General features: G+C 50.5%; 2 protein-coding genes and 2 pseudogenes across 2 annotated transcripts; 3 read left to right on the top strand and 1 right to left on the bottom strand.

Annotated features, from left to right (window-relative positions):
• The first annotated feature begins 9,012 nt into the window (after positions 1-9,012).
• LOC146761279 (uncharacterized) lies at positions 9,013-10,829 on the top strand (annotated as a pseudogene).
• Positions 10,830-19,825: 8,996 nt separating this feature from the next.
• On the bottom strand, positions 19,826-20,963 carry LOC146761278 (uncharacterized; annotated as a pseudogene).
• On the top strand, positions 20,962-21,887 carry LOC146761277 (uncharacterized). The gene is made up of 3 exons (XM_085542356.1): positions 20,962-20,998; positions 21,191-21,447; positions 21,648-21,887. Exons 1-3 carry the CDS (start codon positions 20,962-20,964, stop codon positions 21,735-21,737), a joined length of 384 nt encoding a protein of 127 aa, XP_085398482.1. The 3' UTR covers positions 21,738-21,887.
• Positions 21,888-22,250: 363 nt separating this feature from the next.
• On the top strand, positions 22,251-24,489 carry LOC146761276 (uncharacterized). Its single transcript, XM_085542355.1, has 3 exons — positions 22,251-22,368; positions 22,887-22,998; positions 23,321-24,489. The coding sequence occupies exons 1-3, from the start codon at positions 22,251-22,253 to the stop codon at positions 23,967-23,969; spliced, it is 879 nt and encodes a 292-aa protein (XP_085398481.1). The 3' UTR covers positions 23,970-24,489.
• The last annotated feature ends 759 nt before the right edge of the window (positions 24,490-25,248 follow it).

Here is a 25,248-nt window from a genome sequence, read left to right as displayed (position 1 = left end):
ATGAGGTGGAAAAGAGGCTTCTTGTGTGGGACTCAACTTGAGGAAGGAAAAACAGGCTGCAGTGATACGGGGCAGGGGAAGTGCTGAGAGAAGGCATCGACCCAGCTTCAAAGTGATGCAAGAAAGGAAAAGGAGGAAGCTGAGCAAGTAGCCCCACTGGCTCAATGGGTAAAAAACAGTGGAGAGTTTACCCTCCAGGTGAGAAGGCAGTGACTGCCCTTTGCTGCCGAGCTGCCTCCTGTCTGCACCCGTGGAGAAACAGTTCTGGAAACTGCTGGAGTTGGTGGAGAAAGGAGCAGATTGAGAATAAAGGCAGGGAAATGGGCTGCAACAAGAAGGTAGAATCACAGGGTACAACCTGAGCGTCTGCTGTGGAACATAATGAAGGATGTAGGGATTTGGGACCAGTTGGGAATGGAAGATGAAGCCTTTAAAAAGCAGAGTATTAGGATGTTGTATCTTACATAGGATATACATCTAGGGGCTGGCAGGTTCCTGCTTTGCTGGAGCATTGGTGGTTCCAAGCTGCTTAAAAAGAAAAATGAGCAGTAACTTTTTGGATATGTGTTGGTTTTCTATGAAGTTAATTTAGAGTTGAGAAAACCAAGTGAAAATTGATCCTTACTGATGGATTATCAGATGTAGCAATGACTCTTTTGGAATTATTGAGTGAGGAATGGTTTGGGGAATATAAAGAGCTTTATGGTGGGTTACTTAGTTTGAGGGGGAAGAGTCTGCTAAGGTGGTGTGAGGAAATTTGATTGTAATGAAAGTGATGGGAATATGGGCTGTGATAACTGGAGTACGGCTCTTAGATTTAAATGAGGGTGAAGTCTTCTTGGAATCCAGCAGGGAAAATGAAGTGCTTCAGTGATTAAATGACATTGCATCAGGTTAAGCCTTTAAAATGCATTAGCTCCTTTGCATTGAGGTTCAGGCCTTTGCTTCCCAGTCCAATTGGGAGGAGGAACGAGCCTTGGGATGAGGAAGGTAAGTGAGCTGTAATTAACACACAGATCACAACGTTTATCTCCTGGAGGAGGTCATCTTTTTTTTTTCTCTAAAGTACAAATTTCCTGTGACTTGGAGCATTCATACCCTTGTGTTTGAATTCCACCCTGCTCCTCCCCTGCACATCCCCATGGCGTATTGATGTATGGATGTAGTGTTAACCGGACTGGATTGGTGATAAGAACATTTGTGACAATCCTTTCTGTTCTTCAGCATATCGTTGAAAGCACCACAAGCCAAACTTGAGTTTTGGCCGGAGAATAACCAGCAGAGGATTAGAATTTAATGGAACTTTTGTGTTAGATAAGCAACTCAGTGAGGATTCATGAGGTAATCCTTCATCTGGGGCTTTGTGCTGTGCTGATGAGCAATCCAGCTTTCACCATCAGCTGATGTGGCTTCCAAAGGGCTCCCTGAGATCCGGTCGCCTTTCCCTTCCGGCTTATTATGCCTCACATAGGTGAGATGGTTGCTGGTCTGTGTTTTGCCTGAGGGCAAAACAATCCAAATGGATTCTCGGCTACTTCCTATTCACAGGATAATGGCAAACTAACCTAGCAAACAAACAGGGCAGGGAGCTCCTTAATGGGTTCCGTTTAGAGTCTGTGGAGATGGCCTGGGAAGAGGAAGTCAGCCAGCATGAGCACAAAGCATCGCTCTTCAAATTCCTTGCAGGTTCTCTAAAACTTTTCAAGGCTGTTGCCCAGTTCATTGTTGGCATTCATTGTGGGATGAAGGTGAGAACGGGAATGGGAGTGCAAACACCGAAGCAAGCTCAGTTCTGATGGGGCCAGGAGTAACACGTCTGGTACGTGTTACGATTCCTTCCCACTGAAACTAAGACAGATAAGATCACAGAGGCCTGGCAGGTGTGACGCAGTTCTGACTGTGGGTGTAAGGAGAACTCAGTTCTTGAGCTGGCACAGCGGGAATTCCTTGAGCCCTGAAAGACAAGAGATAGCAATACTGAGATTTCCCCAGTCACAAGTGCTGGAAGATCCCTAATCAGCCTAGGCTCCTTGCCTAGCTCTGCTTGTTCAGCTAGCGACCTGTATTGCACTCCCCAGTCTCTTCTGTGCAGCCCCCCAATCTAAGTGCATCCCTATGTCATTCCACTTCTGAAACTCTTCCATAAGATTTGTGACTTCCTTCCAAGAGGACAAGCCATCCATTGGCACTATGAATTTGAGTTACAACTTAAAGAATACAGTGCCATTCTCCAGTTCACCTCTTCCCTGTTTTCTTACTTGCAGGATCACACAGTTTATTGATGTTTTCATTGCATTTTTTGTTGTTGTTGTTGTTTTCCCTACCCCCACCCTGATATCCCCCAGCATTTGATGGCAGGCTGCTGTGCTACTGCTAGGAAGGGTGTGGGATTCATTCTCTGTACATGTAACCACTCAGCCCAGTAGGGAGGCCAACTTCTGCCAACTCCTTCCAGAAAACAAAACTGAAAGCTCTCCTTGTGTGTAGGGGAGGTTAGAAATAACCACTTTTAGACCAAAGTTGTACTGAAAATGGAAATACTGTACTTCTGTAATGCTACTGAAGAAAATAAAAGTGTGCTTATGAACCTTTTGCCTTTCTTTTTCAAAATCTTCATTGTTGTGTTTGCATTTATTGTCCTGCATTCAAGCACACAAAGGATTGGGGGCAGGGAAGGGGAGAGGCAGAAATCCCTACTGCAAACAGCACAACTTGTAGGTTAAAAAAAATAGGGTAGGAAATAGAAGGCTGATCTGAAGGAACAAATAACCCATTGCTAAAACGGGCCCATTGTTACGCACTGTGTGAAGCGAGAGGGAATATCTTTGAAGATCTGAAACCAAGGGAGTCTGTCTGCTTTTGTTTCCTTTCAGTCATCCTGGGACATGAGGAAACAGGCTTCTGCTCTGGGTCTGCGCATTGCACAAGAAAACTGAGTGATTATGAATAACAGTAATGAGAAAGTCCATCATCTTGCTGGTTGCTGACCACTTCTCAGGCAAAAACAAACATCAGGCAGGCCAGTGAATTATCCCATTTATTCATAAATCCACCCTGTGTGGTTTTGATACAGTTCTGGCTGCTCGGTGAAACTGTTAACGATTAGATGAAGATAATGATGAGTATAATAGAAGCTGAAACGCAGGCGATGCTTTAAAATACCTTGAGATTAGTTGAGTTTCAGGAGAGAAGAGCTGTGCGGTCTGGGTGTTTGGCCAAACCAAGGCCAGGTTGGCCATCAGTTCCCTCTTCAGTATCAGGTACTGACAGTGGTTGATAGCACATGCTTAAAGTGTTACGGATCAGAGGAAGTGTGGAGCGCCTCTGAGAGCCTGGGGAGCCTTTCACCCTGGCGTGGTGCTGAGATCGCAGTGCTTGGTGCCGAGCCAACAGAGCTATCTTCAAGGAAAAAATGAGATGAATTCCTGGAACCTCCCTGCATGCTCTGGCAAAGGGGTTTGCAACATAATTACATGCTGTGTGAAAACCCGGTATCTGGAACTCCAAGAATGAGGTGGTTGTTCGTCAGCTGTCTCTTCCTGCCCTCACAGCTGGGTGGATGAAGTTGCTCACCCCCCTTCCTTATCAAAGCCGGAATCTATGCCTGAAAGCCTGCAGTAGAAACTTACCACACGCTCTGGGAGCTGAGGGGCATCATGGAGGAGCTGTCTTTGGACCTCCAATTGAGCATCTCAAATGCTTTCAAAACATTTGTGCTCAGTCTTAACTTTGGAGCTAATTTCCTACTGTTTGTTGCACCAAGACTGTATTCTCTGCTGTGTTTTCCTGGCCTAGCTCTTGAGCATTACCTGAGCAGTGCTGCATGCTGCAGTTGCAACTGCCTGCTGGAAGCTGTACCCGCTTAAGGAGAAGTGGAACATGTGGCTGTGTCTGAGGAGGATGAACTGGCACGGACCCAGTGTTGTAACTCTCAGATGACATCCAGTCCCTTATCCTACTTTTTGTGCTGGAACTGTCTGAAAGGTCTCAGTTTGGAGCATGTTTTAGAGCAAGCATGAGCATGGAGAACAGGAGGTAGCACGGGCCTCCTGGTTCTGCTTTCACTTGGACGCTTATGAAAGTAACACCCTTTCCCCTGGTTTAATTTTGCTTGTTTGCAGGTGGTCTGTAGTGGATTTTCCCTCTTTTATGGTGTCTGTTGTACGCAGCTGGTGGTTAACGTGAAGATCTGAATCATTCACTCTGGGTAATTTATAGTGACCTAATTACACAGAAGTTTTGCACTGAAATTTTTCATGGTAGTTGATAATTAGAACAGTTCCCAATTCCCCACCTTTATGATTCAGCTCTTTGTCTTCCATGCCTCCAAAGAGGCAAACCAGGAGGCACGGACCACTCCTGCACACTGACCCCAAGGCCAAAACATGCTGCAAAACAGAAACACTGGGGTGGATTTCTTAAAGTTTCCCTTCCACCCACTTCTCTTCAAATTCCCCTTTTCTTCCTTTTTCATTTCTGGTCTGTTCTGGCTGTCCCAGCATCTGGATTGTGTCTTTTATGATGATACACAGCATGGTGTGACTCCAGCCTGAGCTCTGGGGAATTTTTTGTTCATGTTAAGATTTGAAAGTCTTTATAAACACATCATTGGAGGGAAAACATTCTGGTATTTACTAAAGAGGATAAAGAATCAGGAGATCTCAGAACGGTCACCAGCTGCGTCATGTCATCCCGGCGTGACATATTCTGAGGGGAAAAAGGATCATCTCTGCAACTCAGGACCGGACGATACAAACAGATGTGGAGATGTGGTGAGCAGCTTTTGTTGCTGACCGCTCGGGCAGACCTGAAGGAAGCTGGGCGGAAGGAAGGTGATGGCAGTGGGGATGTGGCCTAACCCAGAGTCAGATCTTGAGGTTGCTGTGAGCAGTGGTCAAAGCCAATCACACACTGAAGGTGACAAGGAAAGGAACAGGGTACATCTCTATGCCACACTAAGTCAATGGTTCATCCATATCTTTGTTAGTATGCACTCTTTGGGTTTTCTCATCTAAAAAGAGTAAAGGAGAAGAGCAAATGCTTCAGAAACAGACCGTAAGGATCCAGAGTTCTGCTTTGGGAACAGCTGTGTCAGGGACAGCTCTCGGGTTTGGAAAGCAGTGACAGAAAAAGGGAGTGAGAATGGCTTGGAAAAGCAAGTAGTGGGGTCTGCTACAGAAACCATGAGGAGCTGAGAATAAACCAGCAAGTGGGGTTTTTGCACAGCAGACAGTGGGGCTGCGGAACTGCCTGCTTGATGATCTTCAGGTGCTAAAATTTACATGGGCTCAAGGGGAAACTCTGCAAGTACTTGAAAAAGGAACCTGGCTCAGGAGCATGGTATGTGGGTGCCACTGAGTGGGGATCACAGCTGGCTCAGGAAGTCCCCTTGGGCTGCTGAGGGCTGAAGTACTGGGGGGTAAATTCCTCTCATGTTTGTCTTGTCCTTGCTTTTCCTTGGTTATTTGCTTGTGGCCACTGTGAAGGCACAGGCAGTGAGCTTGGACTATTGGACCAACCCACTGCCACCTTCACAGTTGGTCATTTTGTCCAGAGCCAGCCCAGAAGTCTTTGCTCTCCTCACACACAAAATGTCAGCAATTACTGCCAGCATAACACACAGAAACACCAACGCTCTAACAACTGCACAGAAGATAATTACTTCCACTGCTTTCACAACAAGCCATTGCATGTAGGCACTGCTCATCTGCTAAGACTTTGCTGCCTTCATTTGAATGAAACTCCCCAAATTATGGTCCAAAAGCCTGGGCTTTTCAAGCCAAAGAAACTCTGGGTCTGCAGCCAACGTGTTGACCAAGAAAAACCCAGTGGAGAAAAAGATGAAGCTGGTGGTACTTAGTGCTAGATGTGCTTCTTGCTCTCTTGTCTGCCAAATCCTTGAGGTCTGACTGTAGGTTTAACAGTAATGCTTTGATTGTTGTGAGATATAGAATCATTAAGGTTGGAAGAGACCACTAAGACCATCTAGTCAACTGTCAGCCATAACTCAAGTCAGCACCGTGCTGCTCCCTTCCCATGCGCCAGTTTTGGCCCAGACAGCACCTAACATGCACTGCTGTGTGGTGAAGCTGTTAGTAGAAGTAAAAGAGCATTCAGACCAAAGGGAGGGAAATTCCCCTCTGCCATCCAGTGCAGCCTGTTGCTGGAGGATGCCCAGGGTAGGTGAAGTGCTGCTGTGCTGTTGGAGGAGTGGGAGCTGCTTGCAGTTTTCTTTCAGCTGCCGTGCAGGTTTATGCAGGAGGTGCAGCACTCCCTGCAGTCTTCCAGAGCTGTGTTCTGTGTTCTGTTGGCTTAATGGCTCCTTGTTGTTTGAATTTCTCTTCCCTTCATTGCCAAAACCCGCAGACAGGCCAGGAAGCAGCAGCCCTGTACCGCAATTCATGGTTTTCCCCAAATGACCCAATGAGAGGCACTGAAGGAGAAAGGGGCGATGCGTTCTCAATCTTCACTTTTTTGCCATTTCTCAAACCACTTCCTGGCTGCGATGCTGCCTTCAGTTCACCCGTTTCTTTGCAGCTCTGTTTCTTTTCAAGCACCACTGACGTCCGCCTGCATCCTCCTGCACCTGGAAACCAGAGTGAAGGCTGTGCAGGGCCTGGTGCCTGTGACTGCAGCACCTCCCTGGGCAGCCTGTGTTACTGCCTCATGGCTCTTACTGAGGAGAAATGGCTCCTGACACCCAACCTGTACCTTCCCTGGTGCAACGTGAGGCCATTCCCTCTCCTCCTGTCACTGTTACCTGGGAGAGGTGGCCAACCCTTCCTTTGGATTTGGAAAGCGGTGGCAGAAGAGAGATGTGAGGGCGGCCTGGAAAAGCATTTGCTTTCCTAGATCCAGACCAAGCTGTTTTAGGGCAGAAGCAGCAATGCAGCTTTTTCTGCTGTGCTGGAAAATCCCCTGTAGCCTGTTTTTTTTTTTCCCCTGGGTTGCCAGCACAGATGCGACGCTGCATCTTCCCTGCAACCTCCCCATATCCACAGAGGAGCAGCGAGTACTTGTCGTTATCAGCTCTTGGAACGTAGCTGCAGGAGAGGAAATGGGGCTCTGGTCAGCATCTCCTGCAGTGTTTCTGCTTCTACCCAGAAGAAACCTTCAGCCTGGGGAGGATGTGGCCCCGTGAGCAATTACCGGCAGAAAAACAACCACGGGCATGCCACTCCTGCATGGTGCAATTAGCACTCCCTTGCCAAAACAGGGGGATGATGCAGCCTATGAGCCACCTGCGTCACCTTCTGGATTTCTTCCCTGTTTCAGGCAGTCATTGCTGATTGTTTCTTAGCCAAAATAGTGGTAGAAAGGAGTAAAGGGAGCAGCCACCCCTTGGACTGGCATGGCTGGGGATTGCAGGCAGGCCTACCAAGGGAGGTGGTAATGGGCAGACACTGACAGCCCGTCAAACTGGGGCAACATGGAAGAAAGGATTTACTATTATTATTATTTATACTGAATTATGATTGACGTGTTAAAGGGTATGTTGTCAAAGCCGCACGTCAAGCAGCCTAATTGCCTTCTCTGTGTTGCCCCTAATGACAAACTCGGCTACTGCTGCTGGAGGAGCTGCTGCATCTGGTAATTTGCACACCATCAGCTGGGCTGGCTGCTTGCTGCCTTGCAGTGTGTAGGCAGGGAGAGGAGCCCTCATTGCACTGAGTGGGGGAATCACAGCATCCAGCCAAAGCTGCTTCAGATGTAATGGAAACACTCAATTGTACAGCAAGGTGCTCTCCCTGTAATTTGTTTTTTGGGGGGTTTTAAAATTGTTTTAGGGAGAGTGGGGAGAAAAAGCAAGCTGGGGTCTGCTTCAAGGTCACCCCAACAACATCAGTGATGCTTTAATTCCAGTTTCCATCATGACATGGTTGGCTGGTTGGAGCCTGCTTACCAAAAGAGGGAGGGCAGGAAGGATAGTGTGAGGCTAATGAGCACAGCTGATCTTTGTTTATGACAAACTAATTGTTATCAGGGGTACCTGGGTGATGTATGGGTGCATATATTGGCAAGAGGGTGGAGTATTTACTCCACTTGGGGGAAGTTTGCTGAGTTGTTTAGGGGAGGAAGTGGTACTTCAGGAGTCATTTGGGTCTGGTTTTAATGGTGTGAGCCCCTAGCATGAGGCTTTTGGCCTTTCTGGTGTTCCTATTCTGGATGCCCTTGGTGTGGGGACCTGCACCAGGGTTGCTGCATCCTGGTTGTAGAGCTGTGGGGGTGAGTGAGGGAAGGGTACCCTGACCGCTCTGGGAGTGGTAATGCATTGGCTGTGTCACTTATAGAATTAGTCGGGTAATACTGTTGCTGTTGGAGGTGGGGGGGGGGCTGTGCTGCTTGGAAAAATGAGGTGATGAAGGGGCTGGTGTCAGTGGTTCTTGCTCACCTGTCTCAAGCTGTGCTAGTGCAGATGCTGGTGCTCAGGTCTGCGGGGAGGCTGTTTTTGTTATAGGTGTGTAAATGCTGCTCAGAGCATCAAGATGCTAGAGCAGGTAAGGCTTAATTCACACACTAATGTTTGTCTGTACTACAACTCTCTTCCCACTCTCAGTTTTGCTGGGCATCTCAGTCTCTGGTGTGGGAAGCCTGGAGCAGTCATGTGGCTGTGGGATGGGAAGATGAGGGACAGAGCTGGTATGGAGTGTTGGGATAAGAGGGCTCTGAAGCAGGAGATTTGGCTGCAGCAAGCTGTCTATAGGCAGCAATAAAAGCACAATCCAAACAAACGTGTATGTGTGGAAACAGTCCCTGTTGGAGGGATGGCAGATTTGGGAGCATCCCAAGCTGGTGTGTGCACTTGCACCCTTTGACATCCTTCCCATGACCCCAGGCCCTGAGGCAGGCACAGCAATGTGTTCTCCTGCTGATGGTGTGTCGTGCAAATAGGAGACAGGAGAGCGTGAAGGTGGTTTCTGGAAGGAAGGACTGGTCTCTGCCTGTCAGGTGGGGAAGGAGGAGAACTTGAGGTTGTCTGTTGTCTTCCAGGGATGACGTTTCCTTGGATATTGACATATGTGCCCATGAGGAGCTGCCACAGAGACTTGAAGGGCACGTATGGGGAGTTTTCTCCTTCAGAATATCACAGTGGATCCCCATTCAACTTGTGGTGTAACTGGAAGATCTGGGCAGGCTCCAGGAAGCATATCATAGTTTATATTCAAGGTTTTATCACACAGGAGGATTGCAGCAGAAATAAAGACAAAATCCTCTTTGAAGGAGATTCTTCGCTGGCAGAAAACGATGTAGTTTATGCTTGCTGGAAGAAGGAGATGCATGTTTTTGCCACCTTTTCTCAGGCTGTGCACGTTGTGTTGCTGAAGAGGTACTTGCCAAATTGCAGAGACACCCGGTTTAAAGGCAGGTATTACATCTTCCAGTACCAGCAATGCAAATCCTCCCTCCGGAGTTGCTTTGATTCCTGAAACTCTCACTGCAAAGCCATCTAAACAAGACAGTGTTTTCCAGCCTGGATGGACAGACTACTATGGAGGCTCTGCAACCTTGCTGCCTATGGGAAGTGCAGTAAAGCTTGTCCCATCCCAAGGTGTAAGTACACAGCTGCTGGGCACACAGGGCTCTGAGCCACAGACAGGGCCAAGAGTCCGCCAGGAAGAGGAAGGTGTAGCTGGGGATGCCCAGTTGTTGAGCTGCACCACCAGCAGAGGAATCGCTCCAGGTCTGGGTTACATACGTGGGTTTTCAAGCACGCTTTTGGAAACACCTTTGTTTGGAGCCTTGCAGGTGGTGGAGTCTTCATTGCAGCCCACAGGTGTGAGCTGGGAGAGTGTGCAGTCTGTACTGCACCCCACCCTGGGGCTGGAAGATCTGGGATACCTCCAGTTTACCATTAAGCCAACATGCACAAGTCACATGGACTTGGGTGCTGATTCACAGGCTTCTTCTCCTGGCAGAAGAGGAAGCCAAGAGAGTGTCGGTACCACTGTGTCCCAGGGGCTGGGTTTAAGGAAGGATGGAAGCCGTGCCCAGCTCAGCATCCCAGCTGATGGAGCAGCAGGCAGTGATGCTTTGGCCTTGCAAGGGGCCTGATGCCCAGCCTGAGCAGCCCCTATTATGATGTGGTGAGTGGGGACCGCTCACAGCTGCTGCTTGAGAGAGAGCAAAGCAGTTTGGGGGCTTTACCTGTGACTCAGCCCGGGCTGGGAACAACCAACCTCCAGCACATGGAGCTCGTGGATCTCTTCCCACTGGAGAGTTCCAGGGGTGGTGCTGAGGAGAAAGTGGTGCCGTGTCCTACATCAACATGGGCCAACATCCAGGAGCATTCTCACTCATGTGCCCAGAGCCATCCTGTCCTGCAGGCCGTCTCTGTTGGGAGCCTCCCCACAAGCACCCAAGCTTGCAGCTATCTGGCTGCTGAGGAAACTCCTGGATCCTCACAGGACACAAAAAGCTGCTGCTGGCAGGGTGACACAGCCACACGGATGTGGCTGGTGGTATCCCCTGGGCCAACAGGTCCAGAGCTTGCTTCCATGTGCAGGGTGGAAATAATCCCTGCCCCGGTGCTCTCTCACTCTGACCTCATTCCTGTGGGCTTTGGCTCTGCCAGCATTGCCCCCAAAGGGCTTCTTCCCTCAGGAGAACAGCCCATGTCCAGGGCTGTCCCCTCCCTGCTGCCAGCTTTAGGTTTGGATCCTGTCAGCCTCAGGAGAAGGGCAGGCATCTCACTGGGGCGATGGGAGATGGCCTTGCTGTTGCCTCCTCCCCATCCATTGGCAACCCCCAAAATGGGTACAGATGTGTCTCCTGGCCACCTTGGCCCTTGGGTGAGAGAGGATGCCCTGGGAGGAGGTGGCCACCAATGAGAAACCACAGCTCCTGTGAGTGAACCCTCTCCAACCTCCATCCCAAGGCCCTGTGTGGAACCTCCTCGGGCCAAGGACCCCCTGAGTCATGGCTCTGGGGTAACACCAACTCCGCTGCTACCGGGCATGGCTACTTGTTATGGTTTTGCAATTTGGTTGGTGTTGGTATTCCACATCAGAACACCATGCTTCATAATGGGAGTAAAGGGGACAAGTTTTTTTTTCTGTGAACTGCCTTAATGAGCATGTGGGGAGGGGCACCGGAAGGGAAGTGAGGAAGGGGACGGCGTTGCTGGACCGGCTCCCTGCGAGGAGACAACGTGGTCAGACCTTCCTGCCTTCCACAGCTCCATCGGTGAGATTTGGGACTTGGTATTCTCTTTGTTGAAACTCTCTTGTTGTTGTTTAGTGTTATTAGGTTATTAAACTGCCATTCGTTCTCAGATCACCTTTTTCCTCCCTCATTTTTGGTTAGACCTAATCGCAATCTCCCTTCCCTTCCCCGTCTCCCTAAACGCACGTGGCCGGGCCGCGCCGGGCCGCGCCGCATTGCCGCTAGAGAAAAGGGGGAGGGCTTTTGTTCCTGCTGCCCCGGGTTGTGCCCACTGTCCCGGAGTGAGCTCTAGAGAGAACCCCGTCACACTACTAGTGACAAAATGATTTCTGCCTTGCTCGCTGGGGCAGTTCAGATGCAGAAAAGAGTGGGAAGTCTCCAGGTGGGTGTGGGAGAGCAGAGAAATTCCTCCTTGTACACTGCCCACTCTGATCCTCCAGCAGTCCAGAGGGGAAAACAGTGCCAAGAGGCCAGGAGCTCCGGGAGGCTGTTGAGTGTCCAGTATCCAGAGTCACGGAGATGCCAGGACAGCCACAGAAGCATGCCGGCAGGTCTCAAAGTGTTTCTTATTGTGGTGTGAGCCATCTTTTCAAGGTAGAACTAATAGGTGAGAGATGCTCCTGCTGGCAGTCCCAGCCTGGCAAGTGTGGCCCATCAACTTTATGAGAGTGGAGGGCACTCCCCACTGGTGACCTTCTGGAATGTACTTTGCACTTAACCTGGAGAAACTGGAGTTCATATGCGAAATCTGGCATAAATGCTGGGATGCTGGAGCTCCACTATTGCTCGATGGCTGTTAAATGCTGCTTTTGTGAAGGGGTTCTATCCTCACTTAAATACATGTGCATGATGTCTCAGGAATGTCTGGTTCCTCAGCTTTGCTTTTCCGACTGAGGAGAAAAACCTGCTTATGAGAGTGTCAGCAATTAAGCAGAGTTGGGTTTGTATGTAGAGCAAACTGCAACAATGGCTTGTGAAAAGGAATCAGTACAGCATGGGACTGATCTTTGAACAGAACTGATGAATGAATAGGCTTTAAACAACAGATTTTGGTAAGTGTATGTCAGCCTAGATTTAACCAGCTGTTTGTGCTGATTCCAAATAGAGACGGGTGAGAGATGAGGGCTTCTAGGATATCACAAACAATGGTGGTACCCATTAGGATCATAATTGCTGAGGAAGTTGGAGTGCAATGGAATGAAGGTTAATGCTTTGTGTTCTCTGTTCAGAGATCAACTCCAGGATTCAAGGCTGAGCATTAGCTAAGATTTCCTCTGCTTTTCTCAACCACTTGTTCTGCCTGATGCTCAACCCCTGTTGAGCATCAACTAATTTTTTATTTTTTTTTTTGTAGATGTGCTATTTGAAGTAAGGACTAAAATCAAACACAAGGACTGGATCACTCCTGGTGGCAGTGAGTTCAGAAGGGATCTCCTAGGTTCTATAAGAAGCCATGTAAGCCTAGGCATGGTCAGGATATGGATAGGCAAATGCTATATAACCCAGAAGCTCAGCTGTTAGAGATCACGTTGTGTCCTTCATCCCAGGGATTTTCTGTTAACATCACATGATGAACCAGCATTTGAGTTGCTTGTGCTGGTCCAAATAAAGCTGATGCCCTGCAGCTTGCTCACAGTGATGGTGTTTTGGTGCAGAAAGGCAATGCAGAAACAGATGTGACCAGCCAACAGTTGTAACTTGCCTCTAGAAGCAGGGTGAACACCAAGTCCAGGAGGGGTTAGACTTGTGTGCTCCCAAGTCTTGCTTTCAGTGATGCAGCCTACAGTGTGCATAGAGCTCACCCTGCTGTCTGCTCCATAGAGCTGCCACTCTGGATGGCACCCAGCCCATCCACTCTTTCTCATCTAAATGCTTATCTGGGGTTTCTGTTGCTTTTCCTAAATTACCCTGCCTGCCTGGGGGAGCTGAGCTAAAGCTGAGCAGATGGGATGCATTAGCAGTGTCTTAGAGAAAAGGCTCCCAGCACGGGAAGGCAGAGTGCTTCAATGGTGTGGGCACCTACCTGTGCCGTTGCAAGAAGGGCTACAAGGACGGTTCTCCCACCAAGTCTGGCACCCTGTGTGTCCGTAGTTCCCAGTCGGGTAGGTGACACAGCAATGTCCTTGTGTCCTGCATGGCGATGGTACTGAGGAGGTGTATGGTTGTGTATGCAGAACTAGCACCAACACTGCATATATGAGTCTCCTGTGCAGCAGCCTCAGCAACCACTGGCTCATCAGAGTGCTCCAGTTTAGCAGTTCTGGCTATGTGCAACTTTAGCATCCAAGCAGCCAGGTCTTTGCTATTGCACATTACATTGCGTGCTTACAAATGACTCTGCAACTGGCACCATGGCTTTAGGAAGAGGGGAAGATCTGTGTATTTGCAAAGCAGTTCCCAAGATAGCTGTTCTTGTAAGGGGGGGGAAGTAAACAGAAAACAAGCACTTCCTGCTCTGGCTTCAAGAGCTTCTCAGGGTTTGTGCTCAGATGTATGTGGGCTGGAGGCCAATGTGGTCCCTTCTGAAGCTGGGGGGCAGGTGTGTAGGTCAGGTGGTGAGCCTTGTACTTGGAGTACAAATGGTCTTCTTGTCCTGTGCAGGCTCTAAGGGGATCTACTTTCAGAGGTGAGCCTAGATGGCCATCCAAGGGGTGACCTGCATCAGTTAACTGCATCAGGCTAAAATCCTGCTGCTTCTTTAGTGCAATTAAGCACATCCCCTCCCACGAGCTCCTGAAAACTGAATGTGAGCTTGCAGCCTAATTGCATTTCTCATTTGTTCTCTCAGCCCCAAATTCATTAACACGTTATGCCATCAAAGCCTACCCACACTGGTTAAGAATAGCATTATTTTAATGTTTTATAAATATACATTTATCTCTGGTGTCCCTGTGTGCCTGGAGGGGTGGTGGCAGCAGTTACCAGCCTCTATGTGGTTCCATGTTAGTTCAGCAATGGCTCTGCTGCGGAACCCATCTCCTGTGGAGCTGGCCCTCTGTCTAAACATTTCTTTGGGGCAATGGTTTGGGGTGTTGGCAGAGCATCCCCAGCTCAGGCTCTGACTCTTCTGACAGGGTTGGGCTTCCTGCTCCGCCATGGTGACATGCTGGTGGGGGTGGCCATCACGGCCAGCCTGGCACTGCTGGTGGCTGCTGGCACCTTGTGCTGGGCAAAATGGAGGAGACGACATGCAGGCAGGGCCCTGGGGCCTGAGGAGCCACCAGTGATGGAGCTGTGGGACTTGGGGGACTGCCTGCGCCTCGACCCCTTCCAGATGAAGCTGTGGGCCAGGCCCCCTGAGTGGCTCTGGGGTAGGGCTGCCCTCATTACCTGTGTGCTCGGTGCTGACTGTGCAGGCTCACCTCGTGTTCTATGGAACACCACCCTCCCCCAGCCACTCTCATTTTTGTCACTTATTGGTTTATTTTAAATGCTTGCTTCCCTTTGGAAGCAGATACTTGTTGTATTCTCTTCCCCCTTTTCCTGCTTGAGATTTATACAGAACTGTTAGCATGTAATAAACACCTTTCTTTTAAAAAATAATGAAGGAAAAAATAAATGTTTCAGTGCTTGATTTGGGAAGTTTGTATTTCAGGGTATTTTGGGGGGAAATCATCCTAATGTGTGGAAAACGTGCATTTTGTGGAGAAAATCTCTACTTTTTGGAATGAAAAGCAGTATTTTGGGAAGAAAATGTCTTGCTTTGGGGATGAAAAGCAGTATTTTGTGGAGGAAATACCTCTTCGGTGCAATGAAGAGTGTTAATTAAGAGATGTTTTGTTTGTGGTTTAAAGAGTGATATTTGCTGTAAAAAAAAATCCAAAATTTTTACTTATATAACATTAAGCGAAGAAAATATCGTATGTTGGAGACAAACAAGGGTATTCTGTGGAGAAAGCATCATATTGTGCAAAAAAAATGGCATTTTTTGGAGAAAAATTCTTCTTTCAGGGATGAAAAACACTATATTGGGGAGAAAATGTCTTTTTGGTGGGATCAAAAGTGATAATGATGTGAGAACATGTTCTTTTTCTGCAATAAATACAGATATTTGTGGGACAAAAAAAAATCCAAATTTTGAACTAAATTAATATTAAGGGAAGAAATTGCCATATTTTGGAGACAAATAAGGGTATTTTGGGTGGAAAGCATCATTATGGAGCCAAAAACAGGCAATTTGTAGAGACAAAGTCTTTTTTTGGTATGAAAAGCAGTGTTTTGCAGAGAAAATTGCTTTTTGGTGGGATAAAGAATGATAATGACGAGGTAACATGTTTTACTTCTGGGAGAAATAGTGATATTGTTGGGGAAGATGGCTAATTTTGGCATGAACTGGTATTAAGTGGAGAAATTGTCATCTCTTGGAGGCTAACAAGGGTATTTTGGGGAGGAAGCATCAAATTGTGCAAGAAAACTGCATTTTGTGTAGAAAAAGTCTTCATTGTGGGATGAAAATTTTGGTAAGAAGATCTGATTTTTGCAAGCATAAAGCGAGAAAAGAGCGGTTGTGGCCAAATCCATAGCTGAAAAAGAGCGACTTCAGCCAGCTGCTTTCTTCCGCTGTGGGGGGGTTCTCTCTGTAGCCCGGAATGGAGCATTTTTGTCCTCAGCTTCTTTTCTTGCTGAAAGCACATATCCTAGCACTGTTTCGAGCAGTTATCTTTCCATTTGGAGAGATTTCGTTTCCTTCATCTTTTTCCAATGCTACACTCTGGGTTTCTCAGTCGACAGACGAAAGATGTATTTTGCTACTAAGCATCATTTTGCAGAGAATATGTCTTGTTTTCTGGATGAAAACAAGTAATTTTGGGAGAAATTGCTATTTGTAATTATGAAAAACTTTAATTTGGTAATAAAACAGTATTTTTGCAAAGATAAAGAGTGATAAGTGAGAGAGAACTTTTCATTTCTGGGATTGGTACTGATATTCGTGTGACCTAGTTCTAAAATTTGTCAGAAATCAATAACCCCCCCATAGACACTCATAACCCCATATTAGACCCCCCATAGCCCCCCATAACCCCCCCATACCTACCCCATAACCCCATAGACACCCATAACTGCCCCATAACCCCCCTATAACCGCCTCATAGACACCCATAACCCCATATTAGACTCCCCCATATCCCCCCATATCTTCCCCCATAACCCCCCATATCTTCCCCCATAACCCCCCATAGGTCCCCATAGCCCCCCCTAACCCCCTATAGACCCCCATAAACCCACCATACCCACCCCATAATACCATTAATTGAATGGCTGCTCACAGCGCCACCCAGCGGACAGGAGGAGACATTGCACTGCATTAGATGTAATGCAATGTAATGCAATGCAATGCAATGTAATTGAATGGCTGCTCACAGCGCCTCCCAGCGGACAGGGGGTCACATTGCACCACCGCAATTGCCCCCTCAGCCCCCCATAACTGCCCCCCATCCCCCCATAACAGCCCCTCAGCCCCCCGTAACTGCTCCAACCCCCCATAACTGCCCCTGTGCCACTATAAATGCTCCTCAGCACGCCGTAACTGCCTCTGTGTCCCCATAACTGCCTCTCAGACCCCCATAACTGCCCCCATTCCCCCCCACAGGCCCCATAACTGCACCCCAGCCCCCCATACCTGCCCCCCAGCCCCTCCCCAGACCCCCATAAGTGACCCCATACTTGACCCCAAAAGTGACTCATATCTCCCCATAAATGACCCCATAACCCCATACCTGACCCCATAAGTGACCCATAAGTGATCCATATCTCCCCATAAGTGACACCATACTTGACCCCATAAGTGACTCATATCTCTCCATACCTGACCCCATAACCCCAGAGCTGACCCCATACCTGACCCCCATCTCCCCATAGCAGCCCCCATAGCTGACCCCATAACCCGATAACCCCATAACTGACCCCATACCTGACCCCATAGCTGCCCCCATACCTGACCCCATAACTTCATAGCTGACCCCCTAGCTGACTCCATAACCCCATAACTGACCCCATACGTGATCCCATAACCCCATAACTGACCCCATACCTGACCCCATAACCTCATAGCTGCCCCCATAATCCACTAGATTTTTCCACTAGAACAGTGAGCACTGACAGGGGTAGACTGTTTTTATTCCACTAGTGGGGCAATTTGACACGGGTAGGACTGAGCACTGAGATAAGGCAGGTGTGCAGGGAAAAGGGAGAACCCAGTACAGAACACAGTGAACATGCCTTAAGAAAATTGCCCACATGCTTCAAAATGACAGTACATCAAAAACAACAGGTTGGTAACCACTGCATATTAAAAAAAAATAATCAAAGCAAAGGCGTCAGGGAGATGGTGAGCCTGGGACACTCAACAAATGAGTTCCAGGAGAGCATCACCCACATCAGGTTTATATAATGGGATGGATTGCACCCATCAGCATGCAATTTCTCCCTTACCAGCAGGGGGTGTGTGTGCCCGTTATTGCAATAATGAATAAATATTGCTACTATCACTAAGATCCTTGCCTTGCCTGAAAATTTGGACTTTGAGCTTTTCTCACACAGAGGTCTCTGCAGGGAGCGTCCCAGACCATGGTGTCAGAGGTGGCTGTCAGCTGGGGAGGAGAAATCGTGTTGGAAGCACTGGATGGCAATGCTTGGTGTCTTGAACAGAAGCACTCTGTTAGATTTGATGCAGTAAAAAGTGCTGTGCCACAGCCTTTGAGAGCATTTTGTCTGTTGTGCAGACCTCACTGAGAAACTATGGCAGAGGATTTGGTGTGTTCTGTGCTCTGCCTGAGTACTGCCAAACAGGCTTCTCCTCAGCCGTGGCATCCTGTTCCCTTGTGCCTACTAGCACAGGCCACCAGCAGTTGTCCTGAGTATGGAATAATGCCATGAGCAACCAGCAGCCATGCTGCATGCCTGGAGGGCACGGGTTGTGTTCCCCAAACCCCCCAACCCCCATGTGGGGGGGTGGGAAGGGCAGCAGGTCTGTGTGCCCCCAACAAATGGGAAGGGAAAAGGGAAAGGGGTAGGGAGATGGGAGATGGGAGATGGGCTCAAGGAAAACCAACAGAGCAGCAGCAATGATCTAAGGAGAAAAACCTATTTCACTAACTATGATATGGGAATGCAAGGTAACACAATGTAATACAATCTAATTGAGACTGTAGGCCAGCAAACCGAGTGAAATAAGAGACAGAGAGAGGTTTCCGGAGACCAAGAACCCTGCTCTGCAGTGGAAGGTGCACAGCTTTGAAGATGCCAGCAGAGAGAGAGAGAGCGTCCCTTCCGTGATGTATTTCCCTCTCGGGCCGTGAGGTGCTCTGGGCCGTGTAGCTCCTCTTCTCTGTGCTCCACAGGATGTCATGAGGTGGGATACCGAGAGCAAAATGTACCAAGGCACCAAACAGGCCCCACAGGCCGGACAGACAGCTTCTAGCCTGGCAGGGAGCCTCAGGCTGGATGGGTTTTGGCCTGGTAGGGACCCTGGCCTGCAGGCTTTTGGCCTGGAAGGGCTTCCCCGGCCAGCTGGCTTTTAGCCTGGCAGGGCCCCCCTAACTGGATTACCAGCTTCAGGCTTGCAAGGTCCCCCCAGACTGCCTGGATGGCTTTTGGCCTCTCAGGCCCCGCAGGCCAGCCAGCCATTTTGTTGCCTGGCAGTGAGCCCCGGGCAGGCTGGATGTTGGCCTGGTAGGAATCCCCAAGCTGGCCAGCCAGCTTTTGACCTTGCCAGTGTTTGCTGGCCGGCGGCGGGCTTTTGGCCTGGCAGGGCTTCCCAGGCCTGCAGGCTTCAGGCCTGGCAGGGATCCCCAAGACGGCCTGCCGGCCTTTGGCCTGGCAGACACCCCACAGCCATCTGACCAGATGACTTTTGCCTTAGGGCCTCCCTGGCCAGCTGGCTTTTGGCCTGGCTGGGCCCACTCGAGCCACCCGGCTGGCGTTTGACCTGGTATGGCTCCTTGACCCGGCTGAGTTTTGGCCTGGCAGGGCCCCTGGTCCAGATGGCTTTTGGCCTGGCAGGGTCCCCGTAACCAGCCCGCCAGCTTCTGGCCTGGCAAGGCCCCCACAGGTCAGCCAGCTGGTTCTGTCCTGGCAGGGATCCCTGGGTCTGCCGGCTGGGTTTTGGCCTGGTAGGGCTTCCCTTTCCAGACGGCCAGCTTTCATCAAAGATTTGACATCTTCCTCAAGGCCTGAGTCCAGCCAGTCTACAGAGCCCCAAGACACACCATCCAGGCTGCCACTTCTGGCCTGGGGCTCACTCCAACTTCTGAGACAGAGGGCATGGAAGATCAGGTCTAAAGGGCCTGCCCAGCCAGCCGGCTGCCTTTTGGCCTGGCAGGTCTCCTCAGGCTGTCCGGCTTTAGGCCTGCAGATCCCGTCTTGACCCCACAGGATCTCAACCCCCTTCCCCTTGGAAGGCTTCAAGGAAAGCCAATCTCTGGGATCCCCCAGACAAAGCACTCCCTGCCCGGTAGGGTCGCAGCAGCAATGGACTCACAACAGTGACACAGAAGATCCATGCCAGGTAATTTATTGAGCATCCTAACGAGGAACTGACAACTTCCAGGCACAATGAAGGCACTTTCTGACAGCAAGTCGTCAGCATGACGGGTAGAGCGCTCTGGAACAGGACTTGTTTCCACATCGCCTCCTTGGAGATCAGTCTGGGCAACAGCTACAAAAGGAAAATGGGTAACGTTACACTGAGAGGAAAGACAGGAGAGGGAGAAAGCAGAGAGGGGTCAGCACCCCCACCCGGGGCGGGCAGCAGGCTGCTGTGCCAGCGTCATAATGGGCAGCGTCCAGCACTGGCCATGATGTCACAGCGGCGCCGTGGCAACGTTTGTGACACGGCCACCCAGGAGGGGTGTGAAGGTGGAGCGCGGCACTGGGTCCTGCATCCTGAAGGAGCATCTGGTAGAGAGCAGACGCATCTGAAGGATGAGCTCCGGCATGGCTGCTGCCAACAAGGAGCAACCCGCTGGTATAAGGCGGAACAGGATGAACTTCTGTGGGGACGGTCCCACAGTGAGGCGTACCTCTGGACCGATACACATTGACCCTGAAGGTACGTGGGCCCACAGCCCCCATGGAAGCGGTGCAGAATCCAGTCTTGGGACGGAGATAACACTTTCCATCTGCCACCTCACTCCTGCCTGGCAGCAGTAGGGGTGCTGGGAAGCAGCAGATGCAGAGTGTGACCTGATTTTCCTTTGCCCTCCAGAGCGAGTTGCCGTCTGGAATGCGGTGGCCGCCTATGTACAAGAGCAGCTCCTGATGCACAAGGTGAGTTGGCTGTCAGGTTCCTCCTCTCCCTGTCCAGCTCAGCCTAGAGATCCTCTGAGTCTTTCCCTGCACAGAAAGCAGGGAACTCACCCCGCATTTCTCTTCTGGGCATCCCACGGGCTTCCTGTCAATGCAGTATCACTTGTGCTGGTGGTGTAGTATCTCAGGGCCGATCCAAGTCTCTGGAAGCCTCTAGATCCCATGAGGCTGTTTCTGCCCTGCCTGCTGCGCTGCATTTGGGAGGACTGAGTGAAGGAGAGGACTGTGCAGCCCCTTCCCAAAGCCATTCCCTGTGTCCTGGCTTGTGTCTCTGAACAGCGGGAGAGGGTTCCTAAGCTCTGTCCCTATGCTGGATCAACTCCAGCTCTTTCTCCAGCAAGCCCATAACCCTTCCACACCTTGTTTTTCTTTCACTTGCAGGGAGTCTGGATTCCCACCTTTGGCTCCTTTGACATCATCTCCAAAGAAATCAGGACTGCAAACGTGACTCTGCAGTGGCCTGTGTTTCAGCTGGCTACAAACCTCGTAGCCATGCATGGCCTCAAGTCCCACGGGGAGTCCCTGCCAGGTAGGAGGGGGGATTAAACCTTTGCTGGCTTCATGGAGGGGGCAAACAGGGCCACTGCCTCCATCCTCCACCTCTCCCTCAGAGGAGCGTGTCCAAGTATGGGGCTGTTCTGGTTGATGTCCACCAGAAGCAGTTCTAGGGAAGGAGCTGTGGAACAGCAACCGTATCAACTCCATCCCTGGTGTTTTTCAGCCTACAGGAAGCTGGAGCCCCTGAAGTGCAGCCAGGTGGCTGCAGATGCCTCTCTGAGCTGGCACAGAGTGCAGGCTTGTATCCAGCACACTGTGTTCCTGATCTCCGGCTGCCTGAACACTGGGGAGAAAGTTGCCATTGTCCTGAAGGACATTGGAGTGATCTTCATTGATGGATTGACCTTCCAAATGAAGTTCTACTATGACTTCCTCCAGAAGCTGTCAGGGAAAGAGAACCTCAGAAAAGCTGTTCTCAAGGTGAGCTGTAGGTTTGTCTGTTGCCCGGGCAGTCCCGTGAGCCTTGCTGTGCCCACACACGACCCACTAAGACCTGGCCCTCTGCTCGGACTGTGCAAGTGCTGTGGTGCTGTCAGCTCTCCCTGGCTTAGGCTCCTCATGTCCCCAGTGCCTCAGCTGTGACAAGGATGTCTCACATCCTCTCTGTTCCTCCCCTGCAGGCCCCCTGGCTGATGAAGATGGTGATGTCCCGGGTGGCACCAGTGGCCTCCCTGTCACTCTCTGGCTGCCTCATTGTCTTTCCAGAGTGAGTATGTTGGGAGCTGTAGCTGCTGCTCGATGCAGCATCTCAGCTCTCATTCCGCAGTGCTTGTTCCTTGTGTCCACGGGTGTCCTGCCCATGAGGATATCTTGTAGAATCATAGAATCATTTGAGCCAAAAGGAACCCTGAAAGAGCACCTAGTCCCACTCCCCTGCAGGGAACAGGGACACCTACCTACCGCCAGATGAGGTTGCTCTGAGCGTGCTCCAGCCCGACCTTGAACGCCTGTCCGGGCACCCAGCACGTCTCTGGACAAGATGCTCCAGTGCCTCACCAGCCTTCTGCCAGAAACTTCCTTATTTCCAATCTAAATCTTCCCTCCTTCTGTTTGAGACTGTTTCCCCTTGTCCTATCCCAACTGACCCTGCTAAAGACTTTAGAAAGGTGTGGCCTTCATGCAGCATGAAAATGTGCCTGTGAGCACACAACCAGAGAGCAACTCAGGCTGGTGGTGCACTGCGTCACAGCAATGACTGTCTTCTCCTCTCTTAAAGGTTTCAAATGGAGTTGGTGCCCAAACCACCATCCTTGTCACGCCGCAAGTCCTCAGGAAGCTTCCCTGCTGAGAGGAAACTTAAGGAAGGGGACACTTTGCCACCTCTTGCCCAGGGCAAGAGAGGTAAAATAGCTTGCAACTTCTTTCCGCGGCACGGGCAACCATCGTGAGATGGGAACTCCCTCGCTGCCCTTCAGCCAAAGGCAGTGACTTGCGTTGAGGCTTCACGCCAGCTGAGCGCAGCCTCATCTCATGAGGAACTGTAGGCCTTGCCAAAACTAAGGTGCTGTGTGTGACATGCTCCTATCCCCGGCTGTGGCAGGAGGATGTCGGGATCTTAGGCCCTACCCCTGCCCCAGTGGAAGGACACGGTCCCCAAAAGACACCCTGTCAGCTCATTATCACCACCCAGCTCTGCTTTCCCAAAGACAACATTGCTAACGCAGTCCCAGAACAGAGCTGAATTGCGGAGAGGAGGAGTGGGGCCAGAGATGGTTTCAGGGAGGCTCTGAGGGCAGTGCAGATGGCAGCAGTGGGGGGAGCAGAGCGGCCCTCTTGGATGTTTTGGCAACAGGCCGGAGCACCCCTTGTGAGTGAACCAAAGGGTTTACAATGAATCTCCTCTGTCTTCCTAATTCCAGTGAGATCTGCTAGACGGCCAAGCTTCGTCAGGTGCTTGAGCACTATAAGTGTAGATGGAGAGCACTTAAGGCGGATAAGGTACCTCCTGCAGAAGGAGAGCTCTAAGTCCAGGTGAGGCCAGATGCTCTGGGTTGGGATGTGCATGGGGGTGATTTACTGAGCCAACGAGAGCCCGTTCCCTAACCCCAAATGGTCACTGTTTGTGGCTGCCCAACAATGCTGAAGACAGCACCCAGAGTGCTGGCATGGGGAAGCCGGGAAGACCCGAGCTCACAGGGCTGGCCCCCTCCAGATCTCAGGAGAGCCATGGGCCAGCCGGTGAGCTGTCTGTGGGAAGGCTGCATTGCAGCCAAGGGTCCCGGCTCAGGCTTGCAGGATGTGGCCCTAAAGTCATCACCCACTAAGGCAGACTCCTCTTGCTCTGTCCTTTCAGACTGCTGCCAGAGATCCAAGCAGTGCCTAAAACCCCAGAGCAGCCTGTGAGCTGTGAGCTGCGGGGCCAGGCAGGAGCCCGAAACCAAGATGAACTTGGCCAAGCACAAAGAACTCAGCGTGTCAGGTTCCGTTCTGAAGCTGAAAATGACCACCATGAGGGTGCAGGGTTGAAAGTGAAAACCAAGACCTCACACCCTCGGAGCATCTTGAGGAAGTCACCATCTTCCACCGCATCTTCCTCAAGGGCTGAGTCCAGCCAGTCCACGCAGACCAAAGGCAGATCATCCAGGCTGGCATTTGTCGCTAAGGATTCATTCGGACTTCACAAGGACAGGATGAAGCGAGCACAGGAGGAACGTGAGGAGACCGAAGACAGACCATCCAGGCCGCCACTTCTGTCTCAGGATTCATTCAAACTTAACAAGGAGAGGATGAGACGAGCAAAGGATGAACAAGAGGAAGAGATCAAAGGCAGACCATCCAGGCGGCCATTTCAGGCTCAGGATTCATTCAGACTTAACAAGGAGAGGATGAGGCGAGCACAGGATGAACGTGAGGAGCCGGCAGCATCTACATCTCATGATGACTCCAGCCGGTCTGAGGGGTCCTCCATTGACAGATCTGGATGGCTGCCACCCATAAATTAAGTTAACATGGTCTCGGAACACCAAACGCCCACCTCTCAGGAATGGCACAACCTAGCCACGCTGATGCAGGCGTGGGGTGCCCAGGACAAACAGAGCACCATTTGAGACTGCAAAACAGATGCATGAATACCACCTGCATCATATCTAAAACGAGACCAGGCTGCCCAGGGCCCCATCCAACCTGGCCTTGAGCATCTCCAGAGATGGGACATCTACAACCTCTCTGGGCATCTGGTTCCAGTATCCCACCACTCTCTCTGGAAATAATTTCTCCCTGATATCCGCTCTTAACCTCCCCTCCCTCAACCCAAAACCACTTCCCCTTGTCCTGCCATTATCTACCCTTGTAAAGTGTTGGCTCCCCTCCTGTATGTAAACTCCCCTTATGTACTGGAAGGCCGCAATGAGGTCACCCTGTAGCCTTCTGTTCTCCAGGCCAAACAAGAAGATCTAGAGTGAAACGTAGAGGGGAAAAACAGCCAATAAAGCTTTATCAAGGGCCTATCCCTTATAAATCCCCAAAATGTCTGTGGAAGTGTCATTGCTTCTTTTTACGGCAGCTCTTGTGCTGGTGGAGGGGAAAAGAATTGCGAGAGGGCACCAGAACAACTGATGATGCTCCTCATAAGGCCTGTGCTCCAGACCCTTCACCAGCTTTGTCGCCCTCTTTGAACACACCCCAGGCCCTCCATGTCTTTCATGCAGTGCAGGATCCAAAACTGAACACAGTACTCGAGGTACGGCCTCACCTGAGCTGAGTACAGGGGGACAATCACTGCACTGACCCCTGGGGAGCACCACTCGTGACCAGTCACCAGCTGGATTTAACTCCAGTCACCACCGCTCCCTGGGCCCGGCCATACCAGCTCCTAACCTAGCCAAGGGTGTACCTGTCCAAGGCACGGGCTGCCAGCTTCTGGAGGAGAATGCTGTGGGAGACAGTGTCAAAGGCTTTGCTGAAGTCTGGGTAGACCACATCAACAGCCTTTCCCTCGTCCACCAGATGGGTCCCTCGATCATAGAAGGAGATCTTTTTCTTGGCCTCCATGCCTCAGTTTAGCCTCAAGACTGCTAAGCTGCAAGGCCTCTTGGCCAGGCTCTTGGCCTCCCTCTAGGCTGTTTTACCTTAAGGCCTCTAAGCCTCCTGGGAAACCTCTAAGCTTTTAGGCCTCCCTCTATGCCTCTAGGGCAGCTTGCAGGCAACTGTGCCTCCAGGTGCGTCTAAGCCTCCTTTTTGGACTCTCCAATTTTAGGCCTCCGTATCTCCTTTAGGGCCTTC

This window comes from Coturnix japonica, chromosome 3 (assembly GCF_054131305.1).
Source record: "Coturnix japonica strain WE chromosome 3, WE-NBRP24, whole genome shotgun sequence".
Classification (NCBI taxonomy): Eukaryota; Metazoa; Chordata; class Aves; order Galliformes; family Phasianidae; genus Coturnix; species Coturnix japonica.
The sequence above is the reverse complement of the archived record's forward strand: the minus strand, read 5'-3'. Positions and strand labels throughout refer to the sequence as shown.

Excerpts from the sequence above, each read along its gene's own strand:
- LOC146761277 (XM_085542356.1), top strand. The coding sequence starts at position 20,962 with ATGCATGGCCTCAAGTCCCACGGGGAGTCCCTGCCAG. Across the intron at positions 20,999-21,190 it reads CCACGGGGAGTCCCTGCCAG|CCTACAGGAAGCTGGAGCCC; the intron begins GTAGGAGGGGGG and ends GGTGTTTTTCAG. Across the intron at positions 21,448-21,647 it reads TCAGAAAAGCTGTTCTCAAG|GCCCCCTGGCTGATGAAGAT; the intron begins GTGAGCTGTAGG and ends CCTCCCCTGCAG.
- LOC146761276 (XM_085542355.1), top strand. The coding sequence starts at position 22,251 with ATGGAGTTGGTGCCCAAACCACCATCCTTGTCACGCCGCAAGTCCTCA. Across the intron at positions 22,369-22,886 it reads TCTTGCCCAGGGCAAGAGAG|TGAGATCTGCTAGACGGCCA; the intron begins GTAAAATAGCTT and ends TCCTAATTCCAG. Across the intron at positions 22,999-23,320 it reads AAGGAGAGCTCTAAGTCCAG|ACTGCTGCCAGAGATCCAAG; the intron begins GTGAGGCCAGAT and ends CTGTCCTTTCAG.